Source organism: Drosophila grimshawi, unplaced genomic scaffold (genome assembly GCF_018153295.1).
Source record: "Drosophila grimshawi isolate 15287-2541.00 unplaced genomic scaffold, ASM1815329v1 contig_311, whole genome shotgun sequence".
Classification (NCBI taxonomy): domain Eukaryota; kingdom Metazoa; phylum Arthropoda; class Insecta; order Diptera; family Drosophilidae; genus Drosophila; species Drosophila grimshawi.
Genome location: NW_025063098.1, coordinates 12,366,247 through 12,383,652, shown reverse-complemented (window position 1 = coordinate 12,383,652; position 17,406 = coordinate 12,366,247). Strand labels below are relative to the sequence as shown.

Genomic DNA, 17,406 nt, shown 5'->3' with positions numbered 1-17,406 from the left:
AAGATGGCGACAACGATAAAGCTTTTCAGCACTTGGAGCGCTAGTGTTTTTTTTTTCTTGTTGTTTTTTTTTATTTATTGCTGGTGCGTTGCTCGCTGCTGTTGTTGTTGTTGTTCCCGTTTGTTGCCGTCGCTGTTTTTTTTAGTGCTGTACTACGAATCTCCAAGTGGCGTTGCGTACATTTTGAAGTGTTGCCTCAAAGCTGAAGCTTTTCACTACAGTTTATGTGCATGTATTTTATGGTATTTAAGACAATTGACAGCCTCTTGAGTTATCAACTAACTGATCCCATAGCTGAACAGTTACTAAAGTCAACACACATTAATCAATTGGTTTTGCAAAAATATCAAACTGAATGCAGAAATCAAAACAATGAAACTATATCTTATCATGCATATACATATGATATCATGTAAGACGTATGTGGCAAGTGTGGGCCATTATCATCCCCATTATCTGAGCAAAACATTGATAGGCAACCATGACCCAGCCCCAGTTTCAACGCCGAACAGGCAATCTGTAGTTTTCAGCTTCAGCACAAGCTGTGGCGCTTAAATATCTACAATGACCGATTAGAGTTTTATTTTAGAAACAGAGTTTTGTTTTAGAATAGATCGAACCATAATATGTATATCAAAATTAGTGGCCAGAAAGTCAATTACTTATCTCATATCTAATGTCAGCCTATTCAAGCAATATGTTAGTCATATTGAATATGTCTGATATTTATTTTATCAATAACGCCTGCCAAAACTAATTCGCTATAAATATGTGGACCAGGTGACTCTGCCGCTTCGCTGGCTTATCAGCTATCAATCAAACCAAGCACCGCCTGCAGCAAATTGACGTGCGGGTGGGGTGGTTAGGTTGGAGGAAATGGGGTTTCCACTTGAACATTGCACGAGCTGACAGTTTCGAAAGACCCCCGAGACTTTTGTACAGTCACGTAATCAGCCCAACTGTCCGCCCATTCCCCTCCCGTTCTCTCAACCCTTGCTTATGCAAACAGCGCCGTCAATAAACAAAACTTTTTTTGCCATATAAAATGACTTTTTGATTTTGACTGGTTGTTATTGTAATCTTTGTTTTCTTTTTCTTTTTTTTTTTTTTGTTACGCGTGACTCTAATAAAAAAAGCAAATGTACTGAAACTTTAATCACAAAAAATAGAGCAAAAATCAAATATAAATAGAGAGAGCAGCAAAACCGGGAATGTGACTTTATCTTATCACACAACAAAAAAATTGTCGCTTTCATAAATGGCGACGTATAAAAAATACATACTACACGAGCATAGAGCGATGTATGTATCTATAACTGAAAAAGCATTTGATATTCGAAAACTGTAAGCAACGCCAAATGTTAGGCATATAGTAAATTTGTACATGTTTTTTTCGACGCTCTCAGTAATATAAAAAGTTACTCTTCTTTATTATTTATACACTCAGTGGCGATTAGCTTTCATCAATATTTCGCTTTTACAGATATTCAATACTGTCATCATAATTGCAATTTCAATTAACAGTTATTCAATTATAAAATTGGCAAAGGGCTTAATGAAGTTAAACAGTTGAAAACTATATACATGCCGATATTAGAGACATTGAGAACTGAAGACTTAACATTTGTAATATTTGTTAAATACTTGGTACAAAATCTTAATTTTCGGGTTTCTGAATGCAATTTTTGGGACGCAGATAGACAAAAGACATCGAATTACAAGTTTGAAGAGAAAGGAGCAGAAAATTCCTTTAGTGGTTATGAAAGTAATAGTAAATTTATAGCATATCTGTAACTCCACGGTTACGGTTACACTTGAGTGTGCAAAAATATTTCAAGAGTAAAATTGTCATTGAAACGAGAACCAGAGTTTACAAGAATTAATAAATTATACTAAAGGATTTTAAATTTTGTAAAGAAAAAATACAATTTAAAAATTTGTAGCAAACAAGAAAAAATTTAGTTGGTGGAAAAAATAAATTACACATCACTAATAATCTTATTTAACGAAAAGTTAACAAAACTTTCCGACTGATCAGAATTTCGGAATGAGCAATTTTATTAGGTTAATTTACAAAATAGCATATAATAGAAATGTCAGTTGCTTGGATGGTACAATCATCTAAATGATTATTTGAACAGATAAATGTTCGACTTCAATTTAAATTTAACATAGGAACATAGGAAAAGTCGAAGTTACTTGATTTTAATAAACCTGTTAGATGGTTAATGAAGGAAGTTAAGGAAAAAATGTTATTAACAGAATGACATTTTTATTTACATTTATTTTCTTAGCAGCCCAAAAGAATGCAACAGTTTTTTACTTAAGGCATGTTGCAATAACAGGGACTTAACAGATCGTTTACACTCGCTAGCTCTTTGTTGCGTTTCGTATGAGTCAGTGGAGGCTTGTCGATTACAACAATTTCGATAAGTCCAGTTAGACATTAAATTTTTCGTGGGAGTCCCACAATTGGAAGAATTAGACTATTTTTATTCTGCAATGCAATCTAAGAGTTTCAAACAGATTTTTATTTTATTCAAAATTAGAATTGAAAGTAATTGGTAGGCAGTCTGAAAAATTCCTAGCTACGAATAAATGAGATCATACATTTTGGATACTTGTCGTTTATTTGTTCAAAAATAATAATAATAATATTGCAAAATGAAGTAAAAAGTTGTACGAGACTAAGACTTAATTTAGCCTTAAATACATAAAATGTTATAAGTTACTAACTAAATTGCATGAGATAATTGTTTTACTTCATATTTTCATTATTGCTTATTAATAAAAAAATAACTTAAGAATCTAATTGGAATTTGATGGTAAGAAATCTCATGTGTTATTCATATCCATAACAGAAAATAGTATTGGGGGCGTAACAACAAAAATCCAACAACAAGAAAATATCATGCTGCAGGCATTTCGCTAAAAATTAAGCTAATATTTTAAATAACAAAACCCTAGTAGTTCGGGGGGCGTCTTTACAGAATAGCTTATGGGAATATCAATTCAATTTGCTTAAATTTATGTACAAAACGAGTGCGTTCTTTTTTATTATTTTTTTTTTTTTTTGGTTTTGGTGGTTTTATAGGCAAGTTGTTGCAAGTTCTTAGAGAACTATTGGTATACGCAATTGAAATTTCTAAACTAAAAATGATTAAAAGTTTCTTTGGAGCTGTGAGATTTATGTAACAACAATATCTTTGGTCATGACAATCAGCATCAACTGACATTTACTCCATTTTAACAATTGTCTCGCGCTCAACGCCATATTTGCGTTCAAATTCATGCAGTTGCTGCTGTGCAGCAGCGTGTAACGCATAGCTGGCAATCTGTTGATCGTGTTGTTGCTGTAGAGTGTGTTGCTGCTGCAGTTGCTGCTGGCGATGATAGGCGGCCAGTTCGTAGTGCTCATCAATTGATGTTGAGCGACTTAGTAACATTTCATCATGTTGCTGCTGCTGTTGTTGTTGATGTTGTTGTTGCTGCTGCTGGTGCTGTTGGTGATCCAACTGCTCCAGTTTTATAATGGCCGGTTGCTCCTCCTCAGCTAGATGATAGTAGGGGGATGAGGTGCGTCCGCTTAGCGCCGATTTACACAAGGGCATCTCCGTCTGACCAAGCTGTTGATAGGGATTTTGCAGGCTGATAATGTTGCTGCGATTGTGACTCAGTGAGGATAGTGTGCTCGATGCCGTGGTCGGTGTTGTTGCTGTTGTTGTGGCACTTAATTGCTTGCTGTTGCTGCTGCTGTTGTTGCTGTTGTTGCTGTTGGAGGCCGACTCCGATTTGATTGCCGTGTTCATGGCCGCCGCCGCTGCTGCTGCTGCTGCCGCCGTAATGGAGTTCGGCATCAGGTGCATAAGTTGCTGCTGTGCCAATAATTGTTGATCGTTGGTGTTGCGCATTGGTTGAGCTTGTAGATATTTCTGTATAATTTGTTTGTTATTCTCATTGTTATTGTTGTTGTGATTAAATAGTGAATTGTTGTTGTTAAGCTGTGTAGGCGATGGTGTGGAATAAATGGAATGTGACATGGCTGATGTGGGCGTGCTAGGTGAATGCTGCATGCTGCATGATTGCTGCTGCTGATGCTGCTGCTGCTGTTGCATGTTAATGGGCGACATTTGATAGGAGGATGCAGGCGACATGTCCAAACCAGCACAAAGCTGTTGCTGCTGCTGCTGCTGTTGCAGTTGTTGTTGTTGTTGTTGAGATGCTGCATTGGGTGATAATGAGGAGGAAGCCATGCATTGCGGCGAGCTGGCCGCTGATGAATGTTGCTCAATGTTTAGTTGCTGTTGCTGCTGTAGCTGTTGCTGTTGCTGCGATGCGTATGACATATATGCGAGTGGTTTCATTTCTGATGTATTGATGTATAGGTGTGTGTGTGTGTTAACAACATGCAGGGAGAGAGAGAGAGAGAAAGCAGACATCACAAATTAGGCATGCGCGCAAATACAAAAAACTATGTGAGTGAGAGAAAATGAATTCAAATCCGCAAATTGCAATTTGAATACTTTAGAACTCACCATCATTGACATCCGACATTTGCTGTTGTTGCATGTTCACATTGTGGCAGGCATTGGTATTTGTGGCAACCAAGGCTGCCGTCTGCGAAGAGCGCATCTTTTTCGACTTTTCACTCTTGGTGCCCTTCGGTTTACGTTTGCGTTTCTGTTCACAGTTAATTAAGAGATTCAGTTCAGAGACTTAAAACTTCTTGCAAGGTACAACTCACCTGTATGGTGTCCTTTTTCATGGTCAGCGGACGCACCACATTGTGCAGCTTGAAGTAAAGGCCGCAGGCATTGCAGACGGGCTCGCCGCCAGGATTGCGGCGCCACAGCGATGTGTAACTCGTCTGGCAATTGGAACAGGACATGCCAGCACGTCGAGAGGCGCTCTGTAAACATTTGTGCAACAATAGTGTGTATATTAGTATGTGTGTGTGCGTGTGTGTTTTGCTTTATGAGTTTTGTGAGTGTTTCACTTTTGCTTTTGATGTGGAACAATATTTTTTTAGGGGTAAGGAAGGGGTGGGTCTCTTGCTCAACGGGTACCAAATTAAATAAACCAAACAATTTAAAATTTGTTAATATCTGTATTAGTTATTTAAAAAACTATATAGATGTTATGGATATTAAGTGTTAGATCAAGCCTGACTGGACGAAGCAGACAGAATTCGTTTTTACATTTATATTTTTAATCCTATTTGATATGAAAAGCAAAGATTATGTTAAAATCATTGCCGATCTAACCAGATCTGAAAAATTATTTCTTAAATTTGTTGATATTTTAAATGTTTTATCCAAGAAAAGTTCAGAGTTATCTAATGAACAGCGTTTCTATGAATTACTGGCAACAATATTAAATAGAAATTTAATAATAATAGTTGAATAATGTTAGTTTGGAAATATTTGTACTAACAACTGAGTTGAACTATTAGTTATTGTGGATTTAGTTGCAATTAGTAATTGGTAATAATTGTGATTGGCATGTTAGTTGCAGGTTTTAGTTGATTGGTTTGGCTTGCAGGTTTGTTTGGTTTGGTTTGTTGGTTTGGTTGGTTTGATTTGGTTTGGTTTGGTTGGCTACTACTACTATTCGTAATTAATGGACGACCTACCAAGCGTCTCGAATTGGCGCGACTAACGTGCTCGTCGAGCGCCGTTGAAGTCACTGACGACGTTGTCGCTGACGTTGAGCCTGCGCCGGCACCGGCAGCGCTGTTGGCATTTATTGTGGCCTTAATGCGGCTACCGGCGTTCACGTTAAATGGGAAGGTCTTATAGAAATCCCCGCCTGATTCAGCGGCCACTGTAATAATGCAATTAGAATTTGTTGTAATGAAGAAAAGCGGTTTTGTTTGTTTTATGTTTTAGTTTTTTTTTTTTTTTTTTTTTTTTTTTTTTTTTTTAGTTTTTGTAGTTGTTGTTGTTTTTGTTCAGGCATACAAAACTATGTAATTTGCGCTTGACTAATATAATAAATTCAATTAATTTTCTCTTTATGCATTTCTTGGTTCCATATTATAATGGTTCAGGTTTGATTTCAATGATTGAAGCGAGAACGTTGCACGCAACTGCAGTCTGGCTGGCGGATTTCTATAAGTTCTTATAGCCCATTGTTCAAGATCTTGCTTGATTTCGCTCTCTAATAACATTTTGGAAAAATTTTGTTCCACACAAAAGCAAATTTGATTTGATTTTTTTTTTTTTTTTGTTAGTTGGTAGTACTTGTAATTGTTGTTGTTGCTGTTGACATTTACCAATCTTCTAGGCTGTTTAATAAGTGGTCGATTCATGCCGTTCATTTTATGATACAAGCCGCATGCATTGCATAAATAGTGTCCCGTGTTATCGCGTCGCCATAATGGGGTTGAAATCGCACCACAATTGACACATTCTCGCCCCTCAGTGAAAAAATCGGCATCGAGTAATGCTTTGGGAATTTAAGTATTAAGAAAAATCGAAATTTGTATTGATATTGATATTTTTGTTTTGGTTTTGCAATGTTAAAGAGTATTGTCTTTTTAATGTTTTTTTTCGTTTTTACGTTTATGTTTAAACATGTAGTTATGTAATTTTTTGTTGTTGTATGTGTGTGTGTGTGTGAAAAACATTTTCAATTGCGTTTTATTTGTTCACATTATTATTATTTGTATTATTATTTTATTGTATTATACTGTTTGTTGTGTTGTTTGTTTTGTTTTTGGTTTGATCATTTTGTTCAAGAATTGATAAAAAAAAAAATTAATTGAATTTATTATACGTTATGCTTAAATATAGAAATGTATGTGTTTAAAAAACAATACTTCAAAAAATAAATCACTTACGAATAACTTAGACGTTTGTTCTTATTGTGTGGGCTTTAAAAAATAATTATTAACCTTATGAAAGGTCCTAGTTTTGTTATAAGAGAATATATATTTCAAGGTCAAATTTTGATATAAATATACAATTTGTCTGCATTAAGAGGACTATTCGTATAGAAATTTCGTAATCCTTACTACGACAGTTTTAAATTTAAGCTGATTTCTAGAAAAAAAAAAACAATATTGGATATCTAGGATTTAATTTGGCGTGATTAAATGAATCAATTTCAATAGTAATAAAAGTAAAACATAAAAATTGGCTCTTATATGATTCTAGTGCTACGACAATTGTTTAATTTCCAATGGGCTACTCGAACTGTTTCTTGACTAAATAAATATGTGAATTTTTATTTGCACACAGATCGTTAGTTCTCAGCCTGTATTTCTATTTTAATGAAGAGGCAGCCAGTTGGAAGCAGTTCTTTTGCCCAAGTGCGGTTTGCATAGACTATGCAAATAACTGAAATATGCAAACATATAGTAGAGCCGGCCAGGACAACTGTTTGAGTGTGAAATTCTACCTAAGAAACCAGCTTGAGTTGAATGTGAGCTCGATTTGTGGCCACACGGCAGACAAATGTATGCTAAACTAGACCTAGGATTTATTTATATAGACATACGTATATATGCCACACTTACTTGCTGTTAGCGATGCCGATGCGAGGAACGCCCGCGCAGGATCGACAGCGTTGGCGGCACCATCGACAGCAGCAGCGGCTGCGGCTGCGGCAACAACGCGTCCATTGCGTATCACATTTGTAACCGCTGCACCACCAGCGTTGCCACCCAACTGCCCTTGGCTGTTGGCACTGGGCGTATAGCTCATTTGTTCATAATGAGTACTCCAGGCATCGCCCTAAGGAATCGAAACATAAAAACAGTGAAAAATTGCTGGACAACTGGACTTTTCTGTGGACTTGACTTACATGTGTGCGGTAATTGGGCAGCGATGCGTAGCCAGCACGTTCGGCACCACTGCCAGAGCCATTGGCCACGCCATTCCCATAACCAGCAGCACCGCTGGTCGGCGCAATGCGCTGGAAGGCTGGCAAAGTGCCACCACCCCCACTTGCGCCGCCGTTGCCACTATGGCTACTCTTTGGCGATCCATAGCCATCGTCCAGCAGCGAGCTGTGTCCTGCTGCAGTCGAGCCACTCGTGTGGAGCTGGCCCACTGGACCAGGACTGCTGCTCGTCGAATTGTGATGCTGATGATGTTGCTGTTGCTGCTGCTGTTGGTGCTGTTGGTGATGTTGCTGCTGAAGCTGGGCGTGTGTGAGGGTGGGCGAGGACACCGTTGGCATGCCATACTGCAAGCCATTGGCGGTCGATGCGAGCAAAGGACTTGCATAGACAGAGCTGCAAAAAGAAATATATAATTTAATTATTAAATAATTCATTTTAGTAATTAATTCGTAGATTTAATATTTACTAGAGTCGCCCTCAAATTATAATGCGTAGATTGAAGAGTAAATTCAACCTCTCATAAAATCAAAAATAACGAATTAAATATATTTATTTTTGTTTGAAAATTCTATCAATTAAAATATAAAAATAAATAATATATTTTACAAAAATATAACGTGTGTAAATTAAAATGTGCTGTTTGTATAAAATATTTCAAATTCTTGGAAATTCGATTTAAATAATTAAATTAAAAGTGCTTAAAAGTTATAATTTTCAGCGCGTTCTTACGGTGCGTTTTTTATTAACTTAGTATGTTTTACCTATAACAATAGTTTTTCAAATACATATTATTATAATTGGAGAAAAACATGTTGAAAGTATATTTTATTTGCTTATGCGAAATTTTTATCAACGTTGTTTTAATGAACTTATTTTTGAAGCGCGTTTACAATCGCGCGCTTATCATTGGGCGCGTTTTGTTAGCGTTTTTCTTACAGCTGCTTCAGCGATGCCAACTGTTGCTGTTACTACTACGACGCTTGGCGGCTTTTGTAAAATGAAACTGCTATTAACATTGCCTTGCATTGTTTACATTACAGAATTCTGCTTGTGTTGTTCTTGCTGTTGTTGTTGTTGCTAGACCACCAGCGTCAACTTTTGGCATGTTTATAAGGAGCTGTGTATGCGTATATATGTATGTGTGGGTGTGTGAGTGAGTGCTCGTGTGTGTGTAATTGAACGTTTGCGTGTGTGTGTATGTGTGTGTATGTGTGTGCACATAAAAGTTTTAATTAAAAATAAAAGTGTTGCAGCTTTTTTTGTTTATGCGACTCGAATTCCCCGCAAAGCTGCTTCAACGGTAGCCTGTGCAAATATTTGCGCTACACTTGGCCGCAGCATGTGGCAATTTCTTTTATTTTTATTTTCGGGCCTTATTAGGGCATAAGCAAATCCCCGATGAGGCAGACAAAAACTGCAAAGTTGCAAAATTGTCTGTTGTGGATCTTGTGGCCAGTTAAAGATCGGAAGTTGTTGTGTTCGAAGCGTGGCAGTTGCATATACAATCTATATCGAGAGCTACAGAATACGAACGGTATTCGGAGTCCTGCACAAGGATTTAAACTTTTACGCACACACACACAAATAGAACAGATGTTCAAAGCAACAGAGTTGCTTTAAATAATGCACATGGATTATTGTTATTTTGCACATGAAAACAATTGAATATCAGTGTAAATCATAGTCTCCATTGTCTTTTACAACCCTTTCAACTGAGAACTCAAATACTGTTATTATTTTTTGTGAACTCAAATCGATGACGTCTAGCTGAATAGCCTCGTTGACCACGCTAAGGTCAGGCACAGTCGCGAAAAGGAATTACGAAAAACCGAAAAATCAAAAACAAAAAAAAACGTAAGATTTTTTATGCTTCTTTTCCAAAATACAGTAAAGTGGGCAGACGATACAACAACCGAAACGGGGCACGCGCGTTTGCATAATGACTTGAGTCGGGTTTAGTTTTATGTCAGTTGCAGTTGACGCTTTTGTCGCTGTCAGCGTCGCTGCTGCGCTGTTGCCACTTATTTGTTGCTGTTGTTGTTGTTGTTGTTGTTGTTGTTGTTGTTGTTGTTGTTGTTGTTGCTGCTGCTGCTGCTGCTGCTGCTGCCTGCCTGCCTGCTAGTAGTAAGAGCGAAATCTAAGCAAGATGCGCTTTCAGTTGGTAAAATATGAATATGAATATGAATATATATACATATATATATATATATACAAAAAAACATTGGCTTGGGAAATATAAAACTTACAAATTAATTAACCGCTACAAAGTCCCCTTAGAATGTAATATACTCGTATGGATATATTCCGTATATGATACAACTTAACAGCGATGTTCAGAGCTGGAATAATATAAGATAAACTGGCAAAAAAATCACACAAATAACCTTAAATATGCCAGATGTAAGCCATTAAAAGTTGTATTTCTTATAGAATCCATATGATAAAAAAATTCCTGATGCTGATATATAAATAATTAAATCATTAGAAAACTTTAAATTAGTTAGTTACATGTCAAGTGTAATCAACTTCAAAAATAAGAACTTTATCTCAATCAACTAAACTCTTTGATTTGATTATATATACATTACATATTCGAATACAAGTTTAATCAACATAAAAATTGAGAGATTAGACTACACTGAACCTGCCACAATGTCGAATTTGGCTTAGCTCTTTGTTTAGTTCAAATATATATGAATATACTAAACTGGATTTTAAGGCGCAGATAATCATTATTAATACTACATTCTAGCTAAGCTAAGGTACTTATATGCTTTATCAAAGCATATATTAAATAGTTGTGAGATATGTATAAACCACACATATTCAGAATTGTATCTAAATCATTTCAGTTAAGACCAATTATTGGTAACTACACCACAACCGCGCAGATAACAACAATCACAAAGACAACGAATGCAACTAAAAAAGCATGACACATCTTGGCATATAAGAATGACTATTGTATATATGCCCAAACACACACACATAGGTAGCTTGAGATGTCGCACTCTGTTTGGCAACGTTCTTGGTACATAGGAAGTGCCAAGACAATAAAAATGCACGATATTATTTAATCAGTGTTCGGTTAATTGCTGCTGCTGCTGTTGTTGTTATTGCTCTTGCTGTTGCTGCAGTTGATGTTGCTATGTATTGCTGCTGTTTGCTGCAGGTGAGTATTTCGCGAAGTCTTCTTGTTTTCCATGTGGAATATGTGAGCTTGCCGCCGTATCTCACATCTGCTTCTGGTTTCTGCACAAAAAACTGGCCAAAAGTCACATACACGAACTCGTCACCCAGCCGCACTCCGTCCGGTCTGTCCGGCGTACACAGAGACGCTATGTACTAAGAGCCAAAAGTGCAAGACGCAAAGCACAGCAGATATGCAAAATGAGCTGGCCAAATGAACAACGGGTTGGTTGGTGGGTGGTGCAGTGGGTGGACAGGCAATCAATTATGGTGTACTCGTATTAATATTCCATGATTTTCAGTATTATATGTACCTAAAAACATATATTGTTCGAGTAATGCCAAGTAAGTTTTGTTATGGCTAATTTCATGTAATTGCAAGTATGCAAAACACGTTTTCAATTAGAACTTCAACGACAACAGAAATAAAAAAATAAAAATTTAAAATGCAAAAATAATAGCGAAATACAAACAAAAAAAAACGGACCCAAATATATTCTACGCGTCGCTCGCATTGTGCGGGTCCAAGTGGGTTTTTTTTGTGGGGATCGCCGAATCTTAGAGGCTCGTCGCCGCCAGAGTTGCCAAGAGAGCAGCTCAGCTGGAGAGCGCTGAGTCAGTATTGAGTGGCAATGACGACAACCCTGCGAAGTTGAGCCATCGCTTTATTTGAAGCTGTGTGTGTCAGTTTTCTATGTCAGAAGGTGGCTTTGAATTACCCCCAATCCGAGTCCGAGTTTGAGTCCAAGTCCCAGCCAGAGGCAGTAAGTACTACGAGTACTACGACATTCGGGGTCCCCCCTCACCGGCGGTATCCTCACACTCAAACAGTTTGCAACCGAATATATGCCGAACAAGTTGGAAAAATGCGCTTTCATTGCAGTTTGTGGCATTTGAATATGCATTTGTTTGTTGGGTGCAGGTTTACTAGTTTGGTTTTATTATGTAGCCGGCTAATGCGGGCCTTGCCCCTCTTTTGGCATATGCCACAATTTTTAGTGTGGCACGTGCGTGGCCCGAAACTTGAACACGTGTTGATGGCACAGGCCGCTTAGCCAGCATGAGTACTAACGTCTTTCTTTTGGCCACATTCTAAGGGCCTCAGTTTTAGTCAAGCGAGGAAAATAGTAACATGTGTGTTTGTACCGCCCCAAATATATAATTCAGTCAACAATGAAAAACATAAATGTGTGTTTGTGTGTGCAACTTGGGGGCAGTCTCATGACTCAGCACTGCTGAGCAACTCAGCTCAAATGTTTCCCCAAAGTCACTAATACCCGCAATTAACACACTGCATGTTTTTTGTTTTTGTTTATGAAATCGGAGCAATCGTTTATGATATTTTGCTTGCCTTTGTATTTCTTTTTTTTCGGGAGGAAACACTGAATGACTGGAAAGGCGCGTCTCTAAAAGTCCGCAATGCGAAATTGTAAACGTATTTGTATAGAAATACATACAAATAAAACGTTTACTGTGAGTTGTTTATTTTGATCGTGCTTAATGTAGGAACATTACAAGTAATCAAAGTGTACCTTGGAAATTCTTCTGTAAGGCAGAAAATGCATTCTATTGCATAATTTGCAATTTAGTTACGATCTTTTCAATTACAACCACTTAACAACATTTAAAAAAGTAATATATGCATATGGTGTTAAATTCACGAAAAATCAATGTAAAATGTAATTATAGTAAATCATTCAGCCTCCTTTCATAAAGAAATAATAGTTATATAATGTTGCAAGGGAGAAACCCAAAGAAACAGTTTTAATCACGTTTCTTCTTATGTATATTATTTTACTATAAGAAACCACGAAAGAAAATATTACTCATAGCTTCAGATATATGAAATTAAAGCATTTCAGCAATTTTTAAGTACAGAAATCATAGTTAGAAAAATATATTTGATTTTATTGCACTATTCAAATTCTATCTTTAAAAATTGTATATTTATTTAGGTTATATTTATCTTGATTGTCTAGTTCCCGAGCTCTGAAAATCCGTTTGAAGAATCCAAAATTAAAAACAACTGTATAAAAACAAATGTTGAAAAACATTCCAAAGTCAGTAAACCGGTGAAAGATGTAACAGGGAACAGATTTTTTGCTGCCCAACGGAATGCACATTTATATACATACATACTTACATACACAAATACATACATTCATATGTATATGTATGTGTATATTTTTAAGCATGTATGTATTATAGAGCAGCTTAATAGTTTGTATTAAACACATAGGTAAATGCATACACATACGTTGTATGCAAACCACCTGAGAATGCAATAGATGAATGTACTACAAATATTGAATATGTACGTGTATATGTATGTGTGTGCGTGTATGTGTATGTATTCAATGTATGTGTGTATGGAGGTTTGGTATATGTAGCTGGGGGACTGGGGCAAAGTCTAAGGCAGGCGCAAACAACAAGAGCAATAATTGAGACATTTGTGCCGTTATTAGAGAAACGTAACAAAAATCAAAGTCAGACAAGCCAAAAAACAAACAAAGTTTGAGTGCTCGACTAAGCAGATACGCTTTACACAGTTATAAATACCAAAATAATAAAATATTTGACTATATTGTCTTTCTTTCTACTTCAAACCGTGAAAGAATTTCGTTTTTTAGGCAACTTTTATATTATTTGCCCAATTGTTATACAATTTGCTCTTTTAAATTGACTAATAATTAAAGCATTAACTTAAGTATATTTTGATTTAGAGTTGTATTGTTATTATGTTTATGTATTCGAGATATCTTCTTCTGTTACTGCTACATACATTTTCGCAACATTATTATGCCCACTCTTTTAGCATTTTGAATGGGTAGAGTGAAAAATATAACAAAATGAAACACATGATTCAGAAACTGACGACAACAACGATCGCTGATCATGACTTTTGGTTGTGCGAATCGTCGAAGCGACACTGCGTTTTTCACCGAAAGGCACGTGCGAGGTGGGGGTTAATAATGAGCTCATTTTCGGGGTAGAGTCGTAGGGGGGCTTGGGTCGGGTGGTATTGGATAACACTCACCTGGTCTGCAGCACTGGGCTGAGCTGTGTGCTGAAATAGCTGCCTGGCGAGAGGCTGCCATAACTATCGCGATGCAAACCACTGCTGGGTGGCGCACTTGTTAATTGGGTAAAGCTCTGCAGCGTTGCCACATCGCTGGCATGGGCGGCGGCAAGCGTGTGCGAAGGCGACGGCGAATCACCGCCCACCGAACTGGCCGAATTGTTGTTGTTATGGTGTTGCTGCTGCGAATGATGATGCGAATGTTGCTGCTGCAAATGATGATGATGTTGCAGATGCTGTTGATGCTGCTGCTGCTGTTGCTGCTGGTGCTGTTGCAGCAACTGATCGTGCGACATGGAGTAAATGGTTGCATTTGCGTCCTTCAACACATGCATATCGGAGACAGCGGTCAGCATATGATAGCTGGTGCCATGATTCTCCTCGAAGCACTCGTCTTTCAGTGTATCCTGAATCACCTCATCGATGTTCGGCGTTTGGGCGTGCGTTGTGTGCGCAATGACTGAATTGGCTGCTGCTGCTGTTGCCACAGCGGCAACATGTTGTTGCAGCTGCTGTTGCTCGTGTGTGGTGGGTGTGATGGCGCTGCCAACGCCACCACCTCCTCCTCCTCCTCCACCGCCATATACGCTGTACAGCGTAAAATTGTTGCGCATTATGGGATCCGTGCTGCTGTTGCTGTTGGCACTCTGCGGTTGCTGCTGTTGCTGCTCGTACAAAAGGGCGTGGGGATGATTGTGATAGGGAAAATGAGCCAAAAGTTGCTGTGAGGCAGCCAGTGCATATAATTCAGTTTTATCCTGTTGTGTGGCTGCTGCTGCGGCTGCCGCGGCTGCTGCTGTTGCTGCACTGCTGCTGCTGCTAGTTAAATCGTAAGCGCAATTGTTGTAGGCCAACCAGCTGGCGTGATGCTCTTGTTGCTGTTGCTGATGTTGCTGTTGCTGCTGTTGGCTTAGCAATTGCTGTTGCAGATACTGTTGCTGCTCGTAAATTTGTTGCTGCTGCTGTTGTTGTTCTGCTTGTTGCTGCTGCTGATGTGCATAGTTGGCTATAATCACCGAATTGTTTAAGCCCCGATAATGCAACGGCAATTCAACTGTTGTTGCTGCTGTCGCAGTTGCAGTCGTAGTTTGTTCTTGCACGTTTGTTTCACTTTTGATTTTGTTGTCAACACTTTCACTCGCGTCGCTTTGCTGATTACTATTTATCACTGCAGCCGGCAAAATAGCTGATGTTGCTGTTGTTGTTGCTATTGTGTTTTCATCACTTATCTCACTTTTACACTTATCAACGATTTTGTAATATTTATCGCTCGCTGCTGTTGTTGTTGTTGTTTCTGTTCCTGTTGCTGTCTCTTCAACTAGTTTCGTTTCGCATTCGGATTTTAGCTCGACTTTATGTGGATTGTTATTAGCCGTTTCGTCTGCAACAGTTTTGCTAGTGACGTCACAAGCTACGTTATTTTCATCATAAGCAAAAGCGATCGTTGAATTTGCAATTGTTGCTGCTGCTGTTGCTGTTGTTGCGCTGGTAACCGCTTGCTTCGGTGTTTCGCTGGCAACTGATCTATGAGCCTTCGACTCAAATGTCGACGATAAATTCGCTGTGGCAAGCGGCGACAACGACAACGATGACGCTGACGGCGACGTCGTCGTCGTCGCTGCTTGCTGCCTTTGAGCGGCGCCGTTCTCCTGCGCTGCCTCTATTGCCGTCTCTTTCACAACGACCGCCTGGTGAGTGTAAGCTGCTGTTGCTACTGCTGTTGTTGCTGCTGTAGCTGCTGCAGCTGCATTTGATCCTGTTGCCTTGTCGCCAGCGCCTTTTTGCACTGCTTGCTTCTTGGCATTGGCCAGCGCTTTGGTGATCTTCATTTTGGCGGCATTCGCCAGTAAATTGCTCGGAACGCGCGGCATTGCGGCACTACTACTCTTAACTTTTTCCTTCGCCTTGCTAGTCTTGGTCATAGTTAGCCAAAGCTCACTGTACTGTATACAGTCGCGTAAGCACACTCGATCGCAGCGCTAAGCATTCAAGCCTTATGAATCGAATATTTTTGTAGGCAAGCTCCTCGCACAAGTTGTAAATGATCCGCGCTGATTACCGTACGTGTCCGAGTCCGGCGCGTTTTTTATACAAACTGAGCTCGAGCACACGCTTAATTTCGAAACGAACAAAAATCATATTAAAAAGTGTTTTTAAAACGCCACTACGAACATGCATATGTACATATTTATACATACATACATACATATGTCTGTCTGTCTGTATAGCGGAATAAGCACAAAGCAAATCAAAGCAACATCCCAAAACTCTCTCGCCTGTTTCACGCTCTTTCCATTCATACAATTACATTTTGTGCTTTGCACTTTGCCTGGTTTGCTCTACATGCCGTTATATTATTTTCATAATCATTATGCATGTTTCTATTTTCTCTACAGCTTCTAATGCCTGCGCCCAACAGCAGCACAAGTCAACAAAACAACAACAGCAGCAGCAACACAATTACAGAACTACACTCGCCGTTTCACATTGACTCTCTTTCCCTCTCATTTATTTGCTCTCTTCGATGTTCGTTGTTCTGCTCATTGTTTTCGTTCGCACTCTCTTCGAATATCGCTGTTGTTGTTGTTGCTGTTGTTGGTTTGGCCTGCGGTTGTCGGCAGGCAACCGACCTTATCGCACATTCGTCGTACCATAGGACGCCTTGCCACTTGCTCTCTCTGTCCCTCTCTTTAGCTCGTTCACTCAACGCGTCAGTTTTAAGCAACGCCTCTCAAACTCTGAACACATCGCACAGAGGGAGGCAGACCAAGCCAGGCCTGCCGAAGCAATTTTTGTATTGTTACTTTTTAAGTGTAGCTCGATTGTTGTTGTTGATTTTAAATGTCGTTGTTGTGGTTGGCTGTTGCCAGCAGCGAGTATTACTCTGTCCATATACATATGTATATATGTAGATGGTATGTATGTACATACTTGGAAGTGCATGGCATACCACTCGTATTGTATAAGTAGGTTTAAAAATTAAAAACAATTCAACCAAATGTGTCTGCAACAGTTTCAGCCAGTGTATAGATAATAAAATTTAATTTATTTTAATATATTCTATAATGGTTGTACACATTATCTACACCCATCACTAAATAACTAAACAAATCAATTATTTAAACACACAGCAAAAGATTTAAATAAAAGTCTCCATTATTAAAGTATATACCATACATTTATGTACTTTTAAAAGCAAGTTAGTCTGTATTTTTCTTTTGATCATATATATTTGAACATTTTTTAATTTTTTATTGCTTACACTCGTAAAACAATTACGATTTGCATACTT

The 17,406-nt window shown here is 38.3% G+C and overlaps 1 protein-coding gene across 3 annotated transcripts; it reads right to left on the bottom strand.

Annotated features, from left to right (window-relative positions):
* Window positions 1–2,620: 2,620 nt before the first annotated feature.
* On the bottom strand, window positions 2,621–16,196 carry LOC6563494 (box A-binding factor). 3 transcript variants are annotated; one of them, XM_032736746.2, is made up of 7 exons: window positions 14,073–16,196; window positions 7,807–8,239; window positions 7,520–7,736; window positions 5,633–5,823; window positions 4,745–4,909; window positions 4,536–4,680; window positions 2,621–3,932 (listed from the first exon to the last, which is right to left on the bottom strand). In XM_032736746.2, the coding sequence occupies exons 1-7, from the start codon at window positions 16,034–16,036 to the stop codon at window positions 3,598–3,600; spliced, it is 3,450 nt and encodes a 1,149-aa protein (XP_032592637.1). In that variant the 5' UTR covers window positions 16,037–16,196; the 3' UTR covers window positions 2,621–3,597. The 3 variants fall into 3 exon arrangements, with proteins under 3 accessions (XP_032592637.1, XP_032592636.1, XP_001989516.2); XM_032736745.2 differs by lacking the exon at window positions 5,633–5,823 and adding an exon at window positions 6,275–6,447 and having other exon boundaries at window positions 2,621–4,366; window positions 14,073–16,188; XM_001989480.3 differs by having other exon boundaries at window positions 2,621–4,366; window positions 14,073–16,188.
* Between the last annotated feature and the right edge of the window lie 1,210 nt (window positions 16,197–17,406).

What these genes read in the sequence shown, in the direction of transcription:
- LOC6563494 (XM_001989480.3), bottom strand. Translation starts at nt 16,036, where the DNA reads ATGACCAAGACTAGCAAGGCGAAGGAAAAAGTTAAGAGTAGTAGTGCC. An exon ending in ATCGGCATCGCTAACAGCAA is followed by an intron (nt 5,824 to 7,519) that starts GTAAGTGTGGCA and finishes GCATTATTACAG; the next exon opens with TGGCCGCTGAATCAGGCGGG. An exon ending in TGAAAAAGGACACCATACAG is followed by an intron (nt 4,681 to 4,744) that starts GTGAGTTGTACC and finishes AACTGTGAACAG; the next exon opens with AAACGCAAACGTAAACCGAA.